This window comes from Chenopodium album, chromosome 27, assembly GCF_948465745.1.
Source record: "Chenopodium album chromosome 27, dcCheAlbu1.1, whole genome shotgun sequence".
Lineage (NCBI taxonomy): Eukaryota > Viridiplantae > Streptophyta > Magnoliopsida > Caryophyllales > Amaranthaceae > Chenopodium > Chenopodium album.
The window spans coordinates 28,994,385-29,014,446 of record NC_137860.1 but is presented as its reverse complement, the minus strand read 5'-3'; the positions used below and the strand labels follow the sequence as shown (position 1 = coordinate 29,014,446).

Below are 20,062 nucleotides of genomic sequence, written 5' to 3'. Positions count from 1 at the left end.
GAATCCTTCATGTTTGTGAATTCTTCTTTTCAATTGTGGAATGAATTGAATGAGCGTTTTGGTCATATTACTGCACCTCGAATTTTTGAGTTGCATCGTACTTTAGCTACGATTCAGCAAAACAATTCTTCAATTGCCGAATATTTTGGTCAATTGAAGTCTATTTGGGATCAGTTGCAAATGATTGAAGGTTTTCCGGATTGTACATGTGGTGCTTTGAAGGCATGTAAATGTGGCATTATGAAGAAAATTTTTGAGACGGATCAACGCAATAAGTTGATGCAATTGTTGTCTGGTTTGAACAGAGATTATGATCAAACTAAGACGAATTTGCTAGGTAGTGATCCTCTTCCACCTGTTCATAAAGCATACTATACTTTGCAGCAGGTTGAACAACAAAACAAATTGAATGTTGTTTCTAATACTGAGATCAGTGCTTTGAATGCTGCTGTTAAGACCTTTCCTAAACATGTTTTTACTGGGAAGAAGGATTTTAAGAAGTCTAGGCCTGATGTTTTCTGTCAGCATTGTAAGAGGAAAGGTCATTCAATTGAGAAGTGTTTTGTGTTATATGGATATCCAGATTGGTGGAATAAGGAAAGATCTGGTGGTTCTTCTTCTTCTAATGCTCATATGGTTATCTCAGAGAGTAATTCTGCTGGAATTCTTGGCAAGGCACCTGTTGTACAATTTGCTGGTTCTGCTGGTTTTGTTCATAATGATGGACAATCTGTAGATCCTGTTGTTGCTTCTGCTGTTTACAACCAGGTTATCCAGATGATGCAGAGGAATCAGGCTTGTTCTACTGAAGATAATCCTCTTGATGCTTCTCTAAATTTTGCTGGTATTTTCTCTGCTTCACCTTCACCTTTGCTTTTACAGCAATTTGATCATAATAGTTGGATAGTGGATACTGGTGCTTCTGATCACATGGCTTCTAATTTGGCATTGTTTACCACACTAAAACAACTTAAAAATCCAATTAAAGTGTCATTACCTGATGGAACTGTTAAATTGGTTAAACACAGTGGTGATGTTGAGTTGACTGATTCTGTTAAACTCAGCAATGTGTTTTTTATTCCAGATTTCAAACACAATCTGTTATCAGTAGGAAAACTCTTAGATCATAATAATCTTGTTGCTGTTTTTGAGCAAGATTCCTGTTATTTTCAGGACCTAGCATCTAAGAGAGTTGCAGCTAAGGGTTCAAGACAGTCAGGTCTGTACAAGTTTTCAAGTTCAGTTAATTCTGTCAATAGTATTACTTTTGTTTTAGAAGTTGCAAATAAAACTGATGTGTTTAGTGGTGTGAATAATACTATTACTGCCTCTGTAAAACCTAGTGTTGATTTGATTCATGCTAGGTTAGGGCACATTTCTTTGAGTCATTTGAGACATTTATCAGTTCCATCTCTAGGTGATTTCAATAATAATTGTGATTTTAGTTGTGAATCTTGTGTGTTTGGTAAACATCATAAAATGCCATTTCATCTTTCTTCTTCCTATGTTGTGGCTCCTCTAGATTTGGTGCATGTTGATTTGTGGGGAAAGTATAGCAGACCTTCCTTATCTGGTGCATGTTATTTTCTGACTATTTTGGATGATCACACAAGGGTGACTTGGACTCATTTGTTGTCTACAAAGACACAGGTCTTCTCTATTCTTTCTTCTTTCTTGAAGTATGTTAATACTCAGTTTAATCTCAAAGTGAAAGTGGTTAGAAGTGACAATGGCACTGAGATTATTCAGGAAGCTTGTCATACTTTATTTGCTGATTCTGGTATTGTGCATCAAAGAAGTATCCCAAGGAATCCTCAGCAAAATGGTAGAGTGGAGAGAAAACATAGGCATTTGTTAGAAACTGCTAGGACTTTGAGAATACATGCTGGTCTTCCATATAAATTTTGGGGTGATTGTTTGTTGTCTGCAACATACTTGATCAATATGATTCCAAGTTCTGTTCTGCATTGGAAAACACCTTATGAGGTTCTTTTGGGAAGGTTACCTGATTACAGTTCATTAAGGGTTTTTGGTTGCTTAGCTTATCCAGCTTTGAAGACAAAGGATAAGTTTGATCCTAGGTCCTCTAAGTGTGTTTTTATTGGATATTTGTACGGTCAAAAGGGTTATAAGCTCTATAATTTGTCTTCTCATAGAGTTATTCTCAGCAGAGATGTTCATTTTGTTGAACATGTTTTTCCTTTTAAGGATACACAAGATTTTGTTACAGAATCTTGTCCTGTTCCTTGTCCTGCTCCCTCTCTTGTGAATCCAGCTCTGGATTCTTCTATTCATTTCTTCATTCCTCCCACCAATACTTCTTCTGTTCCTTCACTTAGCTCAGAAAACACTATTTCTTCTAGTTCACATTTTTCTCCTCCTACAAATATTTCTAATTCTCCAATTGAATCAGTTGCTTCTGATTCTGTCTCTTCCTCTTCTGATTCTGATAATGCTTCGAATCATGACAATGCAATTAATAATTCTGTTCCCATAGTTCGAGTTTCTTCCAGGCCTGTTACTCTTCCTGCAAAGTTTAGAGATTTTGTTATGGCTAAACCTGTTCAGAGACAGATAACAGACTCAGATTCTGTTTCAGCATCATTCAATGTTTTTGCTGAGCCTTCTCTTGCACATATGTCTGATTCAAATCTTCATAGCTTGTCTTTGGTTCTTTCTGCTTATGAACCATCTACTTACAATCAAGCTAAAGATCATCCTGAGTGGATTGAAGCCATGAATAAAGAGTTGTTGGCTTTGGAATCCAATGGCACCTGGAGTTTAACACCTTTGCCACCTGGTAAAAAGGCAATTGGGTGTAAATGGGTTTACAAAACCAAGTTTAAGCCAAATGGTGAAGTTGAAAGATGTAAAGGAAGGGTAGTTGCAAGGGGTGATAAGCAAATTTCTGGCAAGGACTATAAACACACTTTTAGTCCAGTGGCAAAGTTAACTACAGTTAGGGTTATTTTAGCTCTTGCTGCAGTAAAGAACTGGGATATTCAGCAGTTAGATATCAACAATGCCTTCTTGCATGGCTTTCTTGAAGAGGAGGTGTATATGACTCCACCTCCAGGTTATACTAAAGCCAAGCCTGGTGAAGTTTGCAAATTAAATAGATCAATTTATGGTCTTAAGCAAGCTTCTAGGTGTTGGAATCAGGAGTTGACTAAGTTTCTGATTGGTTGGGGTTTTGTTCAATCAAAACAAGATTATTCCATGTTTACTTTGACAAAAGATCATTCATTCACAGTTCTTGTGGCTTATGTGGATGACTTATTGCTTACTGGGAATGATTCTGGTGTTATATCTGATCTGAAAACAGCCCTGCATTCTGCTTTTACTATCAAGGATCTAGGTTCTCTGAAATATTTTCTTGGAATTGAAGTCTCAAGATCAGATTCTGGTGTTTTATTGAATCAAAGGAAGTATATTTTGGATCTTCTTGCTGATCAAAATATGTTGAATTGCAAGCCAGCTACTTTTCCTTTTCCAAAAGGACTGAAATTAAGCAATTTTGAAGGGGATTTGTTGCAAGATCCTGAAATTTATAGAAGGCTAATTGGGAAATTGTTGTACTTGAACATGACAAGGCCAGATATTTCATATGTTGTGCAACAACTGAGTCAGTTTTTGGCTTCACCTAGGATTCCTCATTTTAATGCAGCCCATCATGTTCTTAGATATTTGAAGGGTATAGTGAATTTGGGATTGTTCTACCCTGTCAATTCTGTTCTTGTTTTATCTGCATTTTGTGATGCAGATTGGGGTGCCTGTGATGATTCTGGCAAATCTCTTACAGGATATTGTGTGTTCTTGGGTAATTCTTTGATTTCTTGGAAAACAAAGAAGCAGAAGGTGGTTTCTAAAAGCTCAACTGAAGCTGAATATAGAAGCATGAGTCAGACTACAGATGAAATTATTTGGCTTGAAAGACTGCTAGCTGAACTACATGTTGATGTTCCTACACCAATTACACTTCATTGTGATAATATTTCAGCTCAGCATATAGCTGAGAATCCTTGCTTCCATGAAAGAACTAAGCATCTTCGAAGGAAACATCAAAAACTTGATGTGCATTATGTTAGGGAAGCAGTTCGGTCTGGTATTTTGCAGTTACAGCATGTTTCTTCTGCATTACAGCTTGCAGACATTATGACTAAGCCATTAGGGACTGATCAACATCGTGTCTTGGCTTCTAAAATTGGTTTGGTTATTCATGCTCCATCTCAAGAATGGACTGGTTTCTCTGCTCCCAGTCATTCTTGAGGGGGGGGGGGGTGTTGAGCTATCTTGCTGATGTGGCAAGTTTGTTAGATAGTGGGAAGTTTGTTAGAAAGTTTGTTATTTTGTAACAAACTCTTTCTAGAAGTTTCTTGTAGCTTGCTTTGATATATATTCTTCTTCTGCTTCCTTTTGTAAATTATCATCTCATAATCAAAAATACCAAAATTAATTTTACTTGTTTTCTCTCAATTTTCTCTTCCTCTGCTATTTTGTTCAATATGTACCCACAGCAAGTCACCACAGATGCATCATCCACACAAGTACAAATCTAAAGTTCATATTCATCCATACACTGTCCAAGTGAATATCCACTGCGTACCCACCAATACGAATATAGCTTGATAGCCACCCTACCAATCAACCATTAAAGTAGATATCCACTACCCATAACCCATCCACCAAATTGAGTTGGGATCTTAATAATTAGGGGGTTTTTGAATTAAATCCTCAATTAGTTTCAATAAGCTGTTACTTGTATTGGGTATACAATACGTCCGGTTATTGCATACCAAAAGTTACCCATATTATCACAAAAGTTACTCTTAGTTTCATAAAAGATACCCTTATTACCCAGTTATTTTTATCATCACTAAATCACCATTAAACAATCAAAAGTTACCTATACTACCCAGTACTTTTATTCTCGCAAAGATACCCTTAAACTATCAAAAGTTACCCATAATATCACAAAATTTATCCATGTTACATTTACTTTTTTCTCGCCACACAGTATATTAAAATACGTAATAAGATACTTAATAATAACATAGATAATCATGGGACATAAAATTTGTATTCTCTACGCATGAGAATGATGAAATGGTTATAATTTCTAGTCAAAAACAAAATCTCATCCTTATCAATCCACGCAAGTTAAACCACTTGATCTTTCACTCTCAAAAACTCCAACCACGAAAACGTTACCACAACCTCATTTCTCAATCAATAAAAAAAATTAAAATAAAATAAAAATCGCGCTATTCGGCATAAACCCTCATAAAACCCAACATAGCCACAAACTCACAAGTACACCCTTTTCATGGCTCTCATTGCATCAACCCCAAACTCCAAACTAATCAACCAATCTTCCATTTACCTCAACAAACCACAATCTAGTACAACTCTACGTTACAACTTCAAACTACCCATTTCGAAACATAGCCTTTCCAAGGGCTTAGCATTAACAACTCAAACACCCATTTGCCTATATGGAGAGTCATCAAACAATGCTCATAATGAGGCAACAAGAAGTAAGAGGACGACAAGGTTATCGGCCATTTCAACACCGGGGTTGGAGTCGTATTCCCATAGGATTTGGTGGTCGGACGTTGTCGTGAAGAGTCCAAAGAATGTACTAGTTGAAGGAAAATGGGATTCTATATCAATTGGGAATTTAGGTGCGGTTGTTATGATGCATGGGTTAGCACTTTTTGCACCATTTACGTTTAATTGGGGTGCATTTTGGGTGGCCGTGGTTTTGTATTTTGCTACGGGATTGTTGGGTATTTGTCTTTCGTTTCATCGGAATTTGGCTCATAAGAGCTTCAAGCTACCAAAATGGCTCGAGTACGTCTTTGCTTATTGTGGAGCATTAGCCCTTCAGGTTGGTAATGTTGAAACTGTACTAAAATTAGTTGTCACATTGTTATAATTCTCGAAAAATGACAAGTGTAGAATCATTAATTTAGTATTTCCTCTGTTATACTTTCACAAGTCTCTCAACAACAATTTATCTATCCACCAAATTATATTCCGTAATTTTTTTTTCTCTCTCTCTTACGATTGGTTTGCTTTAATTTGATTATTGATATTTTTTCAGGGAAATCCAATTGATTGGGTGAGCACACACCGGTACCACCATCAATTTTGTGATTCGGAGCAAGATCCGCATAGCCCACTTGAAGGATTTTGGTTCAGCCACATGAATTGGATGTTTGACGCTAAAATTGTAACCGAAAGGGTAATGTATCAATATACCTATACTAAAGGCGAAACCAGAAATGACACTTGTCATATCCTGGTTAAAAATTTTCCCTCCAATAGGTTTTATTTTTTTTTTCTTTTTTTTTTCAAAGCTTCTTAGAGAAGTATTTAGTTAAATACTTACTTTACAATAATATTTCTTTTCTATTTGGCAAGTATATTCATTTTTACACATTCAACAAAGATTTATATATTTATTTATTTTATGACGGGAACAAAGTCATATAATACAATAATGTAATATTATCTATAACTTTGTAATGTAATCCATGGTTATTTTTATTAGTCGTGCATGCATTTCTTCCTCTGTTTTCTTTAAAAATTCAAAAAAATTGTAATTACAGAACTTTCATCCTATTTTGCAATTTGATATTATTTTTTATTGTAAAATAATTGTATTAAAAATATTGAAATTACCGTGCATGGCACGGGATCTAACCTAGTATTCTACTATCGAAAGGAATAGTTTGGGAATACATGATATACATACATATATACGACTTTACTACTAATATTTTTTTTTTTTTTCCAAAAGATAATTTGATAAATAAAAAAAAAAAAAAAAGGCTAAAGATTACCTAAATTGATATCTTGATTACCACCTTCTCACCACATTATCATATAATGACAAAATTGAGAAAGATAATTAAATTTTTCCTTGTTGGACAATTCAATTAAGGCTGTATAATTTCAATATCTTGGTTAGTTGATTGACAAAATTTTCTTAACTATTCAAATGCACATTAACTTGTTTGGCATTATTTTCTTTTTCTTTTTCTTTTTTTTTTTTAAATAAAAAATTAAACAGTTTTCAAAATTATCAGGGTTGTAATAAGTTTAAATAATTTTTGATTCATTATGTGACATATAAAATATAAAAAAAATCAAAAAACAAAAAACTACAGCGATGCCATACGAATTAGTTGTTTTTATTTATTACTTATTATTAAGTTCTTTTCAATGTATGTTATGACTTGTGACTTTTATTGTCGTATTTATTGGTTAACTAATTAGTTGTTTAGTACTCCGTACTCCTTACTTCATGTGTAACAGTTAACCGAATTTCTCTTGGTTGTATGTTATTAAGATGACTATAATACGAGTAAAATTTAATAATATCAAGATTATTTTTCACTTTGCAGTGTGGTGAGCCAAACAATGTAGGAGACCTAGAGAAGCAACCATTTTACAGATTTATGAGGAGTACATACATTTTTCACCCACTAATGTTGGCAGGATTACTTTATGCATTTGGAGGATTTCCCTACCTCGTTTGGGGAATGGTAAGCACATATTCCCGCAACATTTTTTTCCTCTTCAATCAATTTTCAATCACAAAAAATAGTGCAAAGGTGGCCACCCTTAGACCTTAGCTTACTAGTGGCAAGTACAAGTTGTTTTGGCACATGACTATCATGGTTTAATCACCTTAAGTGATTGGTGACATGATGCACACGAATCAGCATGTACAAAAAAAAAAAAAAAGTTTTTAAGTCACGATTAATGGATTGGATTCAATAACGATTTAATCTACTTTAATGAGTTAGATGTTAATTTAACGAGACTATAAGGACACAAAAGTGTATCTGATCATGTCAAGATTTTCAATTAGACTATACCATTATAATCCTTAATTAACGATTTTGTCAAATTAAACAATAATCTTTATTTTTTGAAGTTCAACTATTTAAGAAAATTATTGTGGTGGTGCAGGGAGTAAGGACTGCATGGGTATATCACATAACATGGTTCGTGAATTCTGCTAGTCATGTATGGGGAACTCAAGCTTGGAATACTGGTGATTTGTCAAGAAATAATTGGTAATTTATTTGATTCTGTTATTACAATATTGCAATTTATGAATTATAAATCTACTACTTCGTATATATAAATCTATTTAGGGTCTGTTCACTTCAGCTTAATTTCAGTTCAGCTCATTTCAACTCCAATCAGTTCAGTTCAGCTTCAATCAGTTCAGCTCTTAATTTCTTTCTCTCATAAAATATTCAATTCAATATAATTCTATTCATTTCAGTTTAGCTCCAATCAATCCAGTTCAGTTCAGTTCAGCTTCAATCAGTAAATGTGAACTGGCCCTTAACATCATACATACCAGTCCATCACTAGCCTTAATTAATTGATTTTGTGACCAATAATATGAAATTTCAGGTGGGTGGCATTACTTTCATTTGGGGAAGGTTGGCACAATAATCATCATGCTTTTGAATACTCGGCTAGGCATGGTTTGGAATGGTGGCAATTTGATATGACCTGGTATACCATCAAATTTCTTCAACTAATTGGTTTAGCCAAGGATGTCAAGTTACCAACTGAGGTTCACAAACAGCGTTTGGCATTTGAAAATGATGGAATATAAACTTGAGGAAAACAAAGAACACATTTTGCAATTGGATGCATTACTTCTTTTGTTATCATAATGAGGTATATTTGTGTAACTTTGTTATAGAGAGATTAAAATTGACCACAAAATTTTGATCACAATCTCCTTGATTTGATGGTTAGCTACATATGTAGTATGTACCATATTCATACGATCTTATAGTAAGAAAAATTCTTTATAAAATTATAGTTGTGTCGTATCTATCTGATTTTTAATTAATTATGTTCACTAGTAGCCAAAATTTTTTTTTCTTTCTTTTTTATTTTTTTATTTTTTTATTTTTTTTTATTTTTTATATTGGACTTTATCTATTGTCAATTGTCATTGGTGATAGCCTAATAGGTTGTCATCCAATTTAATAGTCAATAAGCATTTAAGAAAAGAAGAATGGCTTATTAGGACTTTAAGAGTTTGGTTACTTAGACTTGACCTCATGCTAAAACAAAAAAAATTATTTGATAGAGTATAAAACACATTCTTAGACCTCAATCATAATCTTAAACTTTTGGTTGAGTTGATTATTTAACTTGGTAACAAAATATAATACACATGAATATGTTTATACTCTATCACGCTGAGTTGAGTTGGTCCTTTAACTTAGACCTCAAGGTCCTCAACCATTAATTTAAGATTTTTTTTTTTTGAAAGTCATTAATTTAAGATTTTGATTGAATTGGTCTTTTAACTTTATTTATCCTTTATCAATCTACATTAAACCACCCTTAGCTAACTTTATCTCAAATTGCGGCCATTAAATTTTTTTAAAATCAAAGATAAATCCAAACTACTGAATTCCATAAAACCCCACACAATCACATGTTAACTAGTTGTACCATCATCAAGTTTGTGAGTCTAAGCAAAATCCACATAGTTTGTTTCTACATTTTGATGTAAGTTTGTGATGGAGAATATACATATCATAATCTAACGGTTTGTTACCGTTCAAATTTGAATGGAGGCAAAGAAATTTTGATATTTCCTCAACGTGAAATATCTATTCTATCTGTAAATATCTATAACGAATTAGTAAAACAAGATTTTTTTTTTTTTTTTTTTTTTTTTGTGTAACATGTCACAACTAAATGTGGATGATAAACGGGCCATAAATTCAAAAATGTAAAAAACAGAACCTAGAATTTGAGACAAAAAGTCTATAATGTACAAGCAATTTATAGAATATAACTCAAAACAAATACAAGTATCCAAATCTAAGACTTCAAATTGAAAGTATGAGACCCAAAGCCCAAAACCTGAGATTCGAAACCCAAAATTTGAAACTTGAAGCCCAAAATTTGAGGCCGTAAGCTCAAATTATGCAAATTAATCAAAACTCAAAATTCCCCTCCGTTTCTTTTTAATTTATGTCTCGTTTATTTTACCTTATTTTAACTGAAATAAAATTATTTTTACTTATTTTCAATTACACTTCTTTACATTACTTTTTTTTTTTCTTCCAGATTTTCTATTATATTTCCTCTTTAAAGTTATTGATTTTTACTGATATGAAATTATTTTTACTGAACTGAAATTATTTTATAATTTTTAGGCTATTCGATTACTAAATATGATAGACCTTTCCACCTTAACTTTTTTTTTTTTTTTTTTTTTTTGGTATTCTCACTCGATTTACTTTTTGGGCTAATTTGAATTCGGAGTTCAGTTCTAAATGGTTAGGTTTCAGTCCCAGTCTCCCTATTAAGTGCAACCCCAATTAACATTGCACCAACAATCAATTGATACCTTAACTTTATTAGTTTATTAATATATATGAAATGCTAACGTTTTAAAATTTATCGACGCGTCAATAATAAACTTTTTTTGGTACAAATTTTGAATAGGCCACCTTACTCTTGATGGCTATCCATCCATTATCTTAGTGAGGGTAAAACTTTCCTAAATGCATGTGATTGAACCGACTCAATCACTCACCAATTCAAATTGATGGAGCACGTACTTCAAGCAGTTGAATGAAATTTATCTACTTCATCTATGTATATTATGTTTAATTAAAGTTAAGGGTAAGTTGAAGCTTAATTGTGTACACATTTGTAGTACATTGATTGATTGTTGGTTGTTACCGACTAAGATTGAGACTTGAATAAAGTAAAAGTTAGTACAAACTATTTACCAAATAAAACTTCCAAAATTATGCCATGTTTTAAGGATTATAAAGATGGCTAGTAATACTCCTATTATTTACTACCCTACTAAGTGGAAGAGGTAATCATACTCTCTCGAGCAATGAGTCATCACTATCACTAATCAGCAATTAGACTAATCTAATTGATCTATTAATTCCTCACAAACTACAAATAAACATACAATATATATATATATATATATATATATATATATATATATATATATATATATATATATATATATATATATATAGCTATAATTAAAAAAAATCCATAAACAATACAAATCGTGCATTATTTAAAATTTAATAATAATAAATTAGAAACCTATATGGGTTTTACTGCAAGATTCAGAAAATCAAGGTCCAAATAATAAGTCATCAAAAGTTAGTGGAAATAATGCCTACAGTACATAAGCAAAGAAGGGGTTGAAAAAGAATGATTATGAAGTCTATGCTGTAATTAACTAAAATTAAGCTTGTTTATTCATGGATATTAACGCCTTAAAAGTGCTTTGCTTTACACTAAACATTCCCCATTTATTCTCCCAATAATAAGCTGACTTCAACTAATGCATGCTTAATAGGGCATACCAAATTACAATTTACTAATCGAGAAGGGAGATTTGAACCTGCCCTATAATAGCGTTATAAATGTTACCGTATCAATCTTTGTCATTAGGCCAGAACCTCACGATGATCGGTTTGATAATCAGTTATAAACAATAGTAATGAGAGTTAATTTGTATGTACAATTGGAAAGAAAATCACTCAATATGACCCCTATATATTGTCTATTATTTTTTCGTAGATATTCATTCCTACCTAATACCACCTCTCAAGTAGTAATGGATGGTAATGGAAAAACATGAAGATAACATAAGCTTGGGAGGTGAGATTGGTTTTGTGTGAATGTGTGATGATACTATATCACATATAATATTGTAACTTTGTAAGTATCTACATATTAAACGAAAGAGAATAATTGACTAATTGTATATATAGTTGTAATATTAGGTCTCGAGTGAGATTATTTCACAATAATGAATCGATAGTAACATTAGAAATAACTCAAATTAATCCCAGGGAGCCTTATATGATTTTTAAAAAACCATGTATTGAGACAAATATTACACTAAATGACTAAATCATATCATACTAAATCAGGTTCAATGAAATTAATAAAATAATTAGAAATAGTAGTAAGCACACAATTGTGGAGTAAAAATGAAGACTTTTTGTAACGTCAATACAAAGCATGCTTTTCAAATAAGGCACAATCTAGGAGTAAGTAAACAAATGAACATGCTTCCTTTTTAACTTGTGTACAAAATAAACCTACACCCATCATTTTTTACACTAGGGTTTTGTGCATGCTCTTCAACAATTTGCTCCGACAACCGGCCATATCATATGAAATTGCACTATATAATAATCATATTATTATCATATAATAATTAACAATCCATCTCTCTTTCATAAACTTAATTATTTTATCATATGATTGCTTAATTAATTACATGCTGGTGCTCCCTTTTTGCTTGCTGAAGATAACATAACTATTGTTTTTCATCATTGTTTCATTACTGGATGGAGTATCATATTGTTGTTTTACATTAGGATTATTATTCAACAAGTTGATTTATGTTTTCTGAATATCCAACATTATTCAGTATATATAATTATATATGGTGGTGGTGTTTAATTATATTTTGAAATTTATTCTGCAATAAGTTGATCGAATTTTACTCTATCACACGTCAACACATACAGTACAAGTTTTGCGAAAATTAAATTGTAATTCGACTAGTGTGAACTTCAAACTGTTGATGAGCATGAGCTAGGTATATATGACCTAATTGATAAAGCTTTGTAGCACTTCCGAGGTTCAACCACGTTAGTAGCTACTGAGTAATAGAAGTAACACAAACCTAGCTTTATTATAAAGAAGCTAAGGTATTCTCTGATCTATTGTATCTTAAAAATTGATTTTTTTAATTGTTCAAGGTATCTGTTCACTTCAATTTAATTTTAGTTTAGTTTAGTTCAGTTCAGTTTAATTCAGTTTCAGTTCCAATCAGTTCAGTTCCAATCAGTTCAGTTCCAATCAGCTTCAATCAGTTCAGTTCAGTTCAAAACCTAGTTTCCTTCTCTCATAAAATATTAATTTCAGCTTTATTCAGTTCAGTTAAATTCAGTTTAACTCCTAATTTCCTTTTATCGTAAAATATTCATTTCAGCTCTATTCAATTCAGTTAAATTCAGTTCAGCTCCAATCAGATCAGTTCAGTAATGTGAACACGTCTTATATATACAAGTATTACATCATTTATTATTATTACTCGTATTGCTTTTGTGGTTGTGTGCTATTGTTATCCTCGTTATTGTTATATGTGATTCTATATTTTAATTTGTGCATGTTGTTCTCTATGGATTTAGGACAACTTCTGGTTAGAAAATTCAAACTTATCTTCATTATCTAAATTGTCAATTAAAAAGTTATACATGGAAAAAAATAAATAATAAAAAAATAAAAAAAAAACCCTAACAAGAATGTTTAGTATGCATGATGATATCCAATATGGTAGTCCTAAATATTTATGCTTCTTGTCAAGTGTGAGCCTGTGACCCGCATAAATATATTCTCCCATATTTCCTAATTTGAGGTAATGTCAAATTGTCAATCACCCAAAAACATGCATATATAATGATTGACACCTGGAATTTTAGCTCCAACATCACTCGAGTCCCCCACAACACCATCAAAGTTTTAAAACCAAATTCTTTAAGTTTAAACTATGCTGTAATATTAGTGGAAAGGTATTTAAAACCTTAACATTATATTTAAGGAATAAAGGAAGCATATAGTTTGTGTGAGCTATAATTAGAGTTCACATTTCAGATAAATCATACAACATGTTTTCTTATTTGGTCTCATTCATTTTAATATATATGGTGTTACAAAATTAATCCAAAACTTTGCATGTAGATCGAATATAGGATAATTGCATAGTAAGAAAGTTTTTTTTTTTTTTTGTTCATCATGTTAATTATTGTTTTCATGTATAGATTTTTGTTGTGTTAGCACTAGATCTACATATAATTCCAAGTTAAGTTTAATTAATAACAACAATTTAATGTGTAAGGCATGAACACCCGATCATCTACATGTCACATTCGAGCTTTATTTCAATAAATATATGTTCTATTGAAGATCTAATTAAGTAATTATCTATTGTTATAGACATGCATGCATTTGAGAATTTAGGTTGGTGTGACCATGTGAAAATTCTACTTAACTTGTAATTAATGTACATTTGCTCTTACAAATTTAAAAAAATGGAATACCTTGTTCTTAAAAAGTTGGATATGGAAAAAAAAAATTGTCCTCTTTTCTTCATAAAAGTATAACTCTTTTTTTTTTAAAAAAAAAAGAACTATGGAATTAGTACTCCACTACTACCACTAGTATTCAAGGCTTATATTGTAAAGTTATAATTTCATGAATTCGTCTTACATATTGTAATATTCTAGTTGGTTATACAATTACACAACAAGAACTCTAGTTGATTAAGATTAGTGAGTTAATTGCCACTCTTTTTGGTTAGTAAAAGACAATAAGAAAAAGACACACGTCAAGTCCAAAAATCCTGAACGATAAGTACAGAAATGTCAAGTAAAAGTAGACAATTTATAAACCATGACAGTCTGACTATCAACGAATGAAGCCTACTATTTCGGGGGATCAATAAAGCGAATGCTAGGAATTAATTAAAATTTAGCCCATTTTGTGTGGCCATCTATAAAAGAATAAAGTAATTCATATAAAACTAATTAAGTAATCTCTATAATACTACTCGTAATTGAGTAACTCCTATAACACTAACTGAGTAATTCTATAGTACTGACGAAGTAACCCCTTTAGCACTGATCAAGTAACCCTTATTACGCTAACGAAATAACTCTAGCCAAACGGTATGCCCAGCCACATATAAGACTTTGTGATTAACAATATATCATGACTTAGGGCCTGTTCTCATACGATTATTTTCAGTCCAATTCAGTTTATTTTAATTCAGCTCTAATAAATTCAGCTCTAATACATCAAAACTGTGCATGACTTGGGATTTAATCTTTTTTTTTTTTTTTAAATCCAATTTAACACAAAATGTTCATCAATAGTGGAGTATAAATTAAAGTGACAAGAAAAAGAAGGAAATGAAAAGTAGAAAAGATGAGTGAAAAGACAGTAGAAATAAAGAGAAAGAAGGCGGTGAGAAGAGAGGGAGATAGGGCGCGCAGGTGCAGGGGTTGGTGCAGAAATGGCTGGCTACATGTCATTACCATATACTGTATTCACTCGCACTTGGAAAACTCGCGTGCTGTCTAATTTATTTTTATGCACCAACTATATATTAAGTGCGGCGTTTTATTTCTAACATTTGGAGGCAATCAACAATCTGGGTGGTTTATACTTATACACTTCTTACAACTTATGTAAAGTAGTTTTATGGTGTTTGCTTGATACCCCACATTTACCTCGATCTTTGCTCTTTTTGCCTCACGCTTCTTCCCATTTTTTTTTTTACCTTTCTTTCCTTTTTTCTACCATTCACATTTATGCTACACCCTCTTCTTCCCTATAGTATAGCCATTTCCTAGAGTATACACCCTTTTTTTAGTTTGAATTTCACTTTGTACTTCTTAAACTGATGTTTTTAGTAGTTCTTGTTTTACTCATTTTGGAGTATTTGGATTTTGGACCGTGTTGGATTGTTTGGTACGGACTACGGAGTACTATCCACGATCGCATAGTGTTGTGTTGTTTAAACTCGGTGTGTAATAATACTACATATGTAAAATGAGTTAAAAAGGTTGTATTATTGAATAATAATTAAAAGGTTTGATCATTAAAAATAAATTGATTGACAAAAAGGTTTGATTATTAGAATCAAATTTTCCTAAATTAATAAAGTCTTGATTATTCAATTTTTACACACTGTAACAATCTTTACATGGATCATTAAAACATTTTAAAGGTTATCGAATTTCACTTAATACATACTACACCTAGGCATGTTGAAACCAGTATGATTTATAAAAGTACTTCGTATATTATATGCAGCCAAAAAAGCCTAAGTAGTTGAAAATTTTCAATTTTTACACTTGTCAATGCATAACTTCAAACACCATACAATAACAACCTTAGGGCATGTTCTGATTTGCTGAACTGAATTATTTATGAGAGAAGAAAATTAGAAACTTAACTGAACTAAAATTAAGCTAAAAAGAACATGCCCCTATTACACCAAGTAAGGTTTTTTTTTAAAAAAAATTATTAATTATGAAAGCACCCTTTGAGATGAATTCATCAAGATTTCACACATATAAGTATGTCTTTTTACTAATATAAGTTATTTATATATATATATATATATAAAACTATCAAAGATACTTAAAGCATGATACTAGTTCCGGTCCAAATTACTCGCAACTTTGGAATATTTTATATCTCACAAATAATACCCCAAAGTTGCGAGTAATTTGGACCGGAGGTAGTATATGAATAGTAAAATGTCAAAACACTGAAATTAAAAAATAACCAACAAACATGGTTTCATTTCATTAGAAAAATAGTTATGGAAAGTTATATAGTCTATTTTAAGTATAATTTATTTTCAATCAAGAAAAAATAGTAAACTCATAGAACAAATGTTACAAATCTATCAAACTATTTAAAATCAATGAAAACCATCAATTTCAATCCAAAATCTTTATATACACCCTTGGGTGCACCTAAATACAAGGGACTTGGGGGGTGGTTAACTAAATCATCCACTCAAACAAACAATAATTAAAAAGAATAAAAAAAAAAAAAAGGAATAATGAAAACTTGATTAATGTAAAATAATTAAGGACCATCCCCTATTCACAAATACATGGTCCACCCTATAAATAACACCTTCACTCTCCTCGCTCTTCCCGCTTCCATTCCATTCCATATCACACTTCCCTCAAAACCACACCCACTTACACTTACACACACACAACCTTAAAAAGGCTCCAGAAATTAATTAAATCCATCCCCTAAAAATTCACACAACTTTTCTATTATTATCATATCCAAGTTTAATCTAATTAGTTTGTAATTTAATTCATCTTTCAAAACGGGTCTTCCGTTGTGGATGCTTGGCTTGGCCGCTGAACAGCTGCGCGCCGATATGAATCGCTTACTTTCTCTCCTCTTCCACCAAGTACGTCTTACCATACATACTTTTTCCGTTTCTTTTTATTAATCTCCACACTTTTCTTTTAAGTCCGTTTCGTGAATTTTGCTATGTATACATTTACGTACCACGTATAACATTGGTACGTACATATATAATGTTTTACGTTTGTTTATATTTTTAGGGGGTTTTGGACGAACAATTCTTACAATTACAACAACTTCAAGATGAAAGCTCTCCAAACTTTGTTTCTGAAGTTGTCAATATTTACTTCCATGAATCTGAGAAACTTCTCCGAAATCTCAGAACTTTTCTGTAATTTTCTCTCTTTATTTAATTTCTCTTATATTATAAATTTGATTTTAGTAGAATATAGATGTGTAATTAGTAGTACATTTATTGTTTGGTTATTAAATGCACATACACCGACTGCATATATAGAAGCTAAGTTTAAGTCTACAACTATACTATATGAAAAATCTAATGATTTCACTAGCTAGTTTAAATAGTTTCAAATAGCTAGTTTACAGTATTTTGACTGTATTTCGTAAGGTTATTTTATAGTACAGTATAAGAAATTAATAATCAGTGTATTTTTGAAACTTTTTTTTTTTTTAAAAAAATTTTAATAATGGTGATATATATATTTAGGTATGTGATCCCTTCAACTCTATTAATAATAAGCATGTCTAAAAGAGATGAATGAATAAAGCTATAAACACCATTTTGTGATTAGGTTGATGAATTTGTGCACACAAGTTAAACATTTTTATAGACAATATACTTAATTAGTATTGTGTGTTTACATTAACTAGATAGTTCAAGGATCGAACAATATGTTTACGTTGAACATTTAGTTTCTTTCTATTTTTTTTTCGACGCATTAGGAATTCACGGCGTGAAGGTCTCCTATATACTTTCTCCGTTAATGGTTAATTGCAACAAAGGAATATTTTATATCTCACAAATATTACCCCTTTGTTGCAATTAATCATTAACGGAGGAAGTATATTAATTAAATTGTTTTTTACGGAGTACATACATTTCGTCTAATTTCAAGTCTTATTCTCTTCCAAATTTAGCAGTTTTTTTATTATTATTATTATTACATTGGACCTTCTATGTTCATTATTAGCTAATGATTTTTATTTCTTTTTTGCATGAAATTTGAAAAATAAAAAAAGAATGGATAGAGAATTTTCAGATTACAAAAAAATAGGAATGCATTTGAATCAGTTTATGGGAAGCAGTTCAAGCATAGGTGCTAAAAGAGTTAGAAATGTATGCGTTGCCTTTCGCGCTGCTTCCGAACAAAATAACCGTGCTGGGTAATTCTCTCTCTTCCTTTTTTCGTGACTTTTTACGTCTTCCTTTAATTCATTTTCACCTTTTCATAATAACATGTTTTATTGTAGTAAAAAGATTAAAGTTATTAAGTGTCATTATACTAGTAGAATTATTACTAATATAATTATTTAATAAATGATTGATACATACTCTAATAATATTAAATTAATGTCTTGGTTTTGTGTTAATCTAGATGTGTAAGAGCATTGGAGCTATTGGAGCACGAGTACAGCTATCTCAAGAATAAATTGCATGAACTCTTTCAAGTATGTTGTACTTCGATTCTACGGAGTAATTCATTATTTCATTACTTCTCTTGTTTCTATAGTTTTATTTTTGATAAAAAAAAAAATGAAGAGTTGGGCGTTTTAACCTCATTATTGAGGGGGGGTTTTGATTCGAATAAAATTGATTATTGTAAATAATTTGAGTATGTACTATTTCTTGTGAAGTTTGATTCATGCTTAGTTTGTTTATTTCTATAACAAGTAAAGTTTTAAGACCATTATAGTCTAAGTAGTAGACGTACGTATATCTCTTTCAAAAAAAAATAAAAAAAGACGTGTAGTATAACCTTTTATAGAATGTTTCTATTTTAGGAATTAGGAACTTCAATTCTTATCCATAATCTTATTCATGCAATGTGAAAAGATTAAGTAGACTTAATTATTGTATAGTGGTAGGTTAAAATTTATGAGGAGTTTAATTTTTGGTCACTACCAAAGTACCAAGTCTACATACGTTTTATTTTGTAATAGGTTGAAATAAATTACAGTTACCCTTTAGTTCAAATTAAACACGTCATTTAAATAGATATCTAAAATATTTTAACTAGATTGGTTGTAATAAATTTAACTTATGTAGACTAGTGAAATTATATTGAAATGATATACGGAGTAGAATACTCGATCGAATAGTCAAAGTCATACTTGTATATGTATTCAAATTAAGGAAGCATTAAATTGTATTTATTTGAATATTAATTGAGTTTATTACTTTTAAAATGATGCAGATAGAACAGCAAAGAGTACTAGCAGCTGGGGTGAGGTACCCAATACAACACAACAACAATAACTAGCTAAAACAAAATTTGCATTAAAATCTCACTTATAATTTTGCTTACTAATTTTGATCCCTATGTTTTCAGAATTAGGTAGGGTTTGGTGGCATACCATTAATTTTGTATGCTTAATTAGCTTATAATGAAGATCTTTAATTGCTAATTATGTAATGAGATCAGATCAAATCAGCAGTAGTTTGTAAGTTTCAATGTTTGCTTTTTTTAGAGGCAATTAATGAATGTGCAGTTAATTAATTTTGGGCGGCTATAGTTTTGATTGTTCTTCTGATTTTTGTGATCTTCTGAATCTCATTTGAATTGTGTATTTGACTTCTTTTGGCAAAGCAATTTAATGACTGGTACAATCAGTAGGTTAATGTGCTTTTTTGACAATTTTTCACAAATCAATTAAAATTTATAGAAATTTGAGATGATTTATGGAGGGAGCTTTTGTCAAATTTCTCAATTTGAAATTAAGTATGTACTCCCTCCGTCTCTCAAAGTTCATTATGTTTTGATTTTTTTTTTTTTCTCTTTTTTGATGAGGAATCACCGTCCAAGCAGAAATAACATTAAGTGCTGTTGGACTAGCAATTTAATAATGAATTTGTTCAATG

General features: G+C 31.3%; 2 protein-coding genes across 2 annotated transcripts; both read left to right on the top strand.

Moving 5' to 3' along the window:
- Positions 1 to 5,271: 5,271 nt before the first annotated feature.
- LOC145619414 (palmitoyl-monogalactosyldiacylglycerol delta-7 desaturase, chloroplastic-like) lies at positions 5,272 to 8,872 on the top strand. Its single transcript, XM_081674097.1, has 5 exons — positions 5,272 to 5,890; positions 6,107 to 6,247; positions 7,413 to 7,553; positions 7,984 to 8,090; positions 8,440 to 8,872. The coding sequence occupies exons 1-5, from the start codon at positions 5,327 to 5,329 to the stop codon at positions 8,645 to 8,647; spliced, it is 1,161 nt and encodes a 386-aa protein (XP_081530223.1). The 5' UTR covers positions 5,272 to 5,326; the 3' UTR covers positions 8,648 to 8,872.
- A 7,940-nt stretch (positions 8,873 to 16,812) lies between these two features.
- On the top strand, positions 16,813 to 19,683 carry LOC145621290 (pseudo histidine-containing phosphotransfer protein 6-like). The gene is made up of 5 exons (XM_081676034.1): positions 16,813 to 17,065; positions 17,223 to 17,353; positions 18,223 to 18,366; positions 18,579 to 18,651; positions 19,398 to 19,683. The coding sequence occupies exons 1-5, from the start codon at positions 16,997 to 16,999 to the stop codon at positions 19,461 to 19,463; spliced, it is 483 nt and encodes a 160-aa protein (XP_081532160.1). The 5' UTR covers positions 16,813 to 16,996; the 3' UTR covers positions 19,464 to 19,683.
- Positions 19,684 to 20,062: the final 379 nt, after the last annotated feature.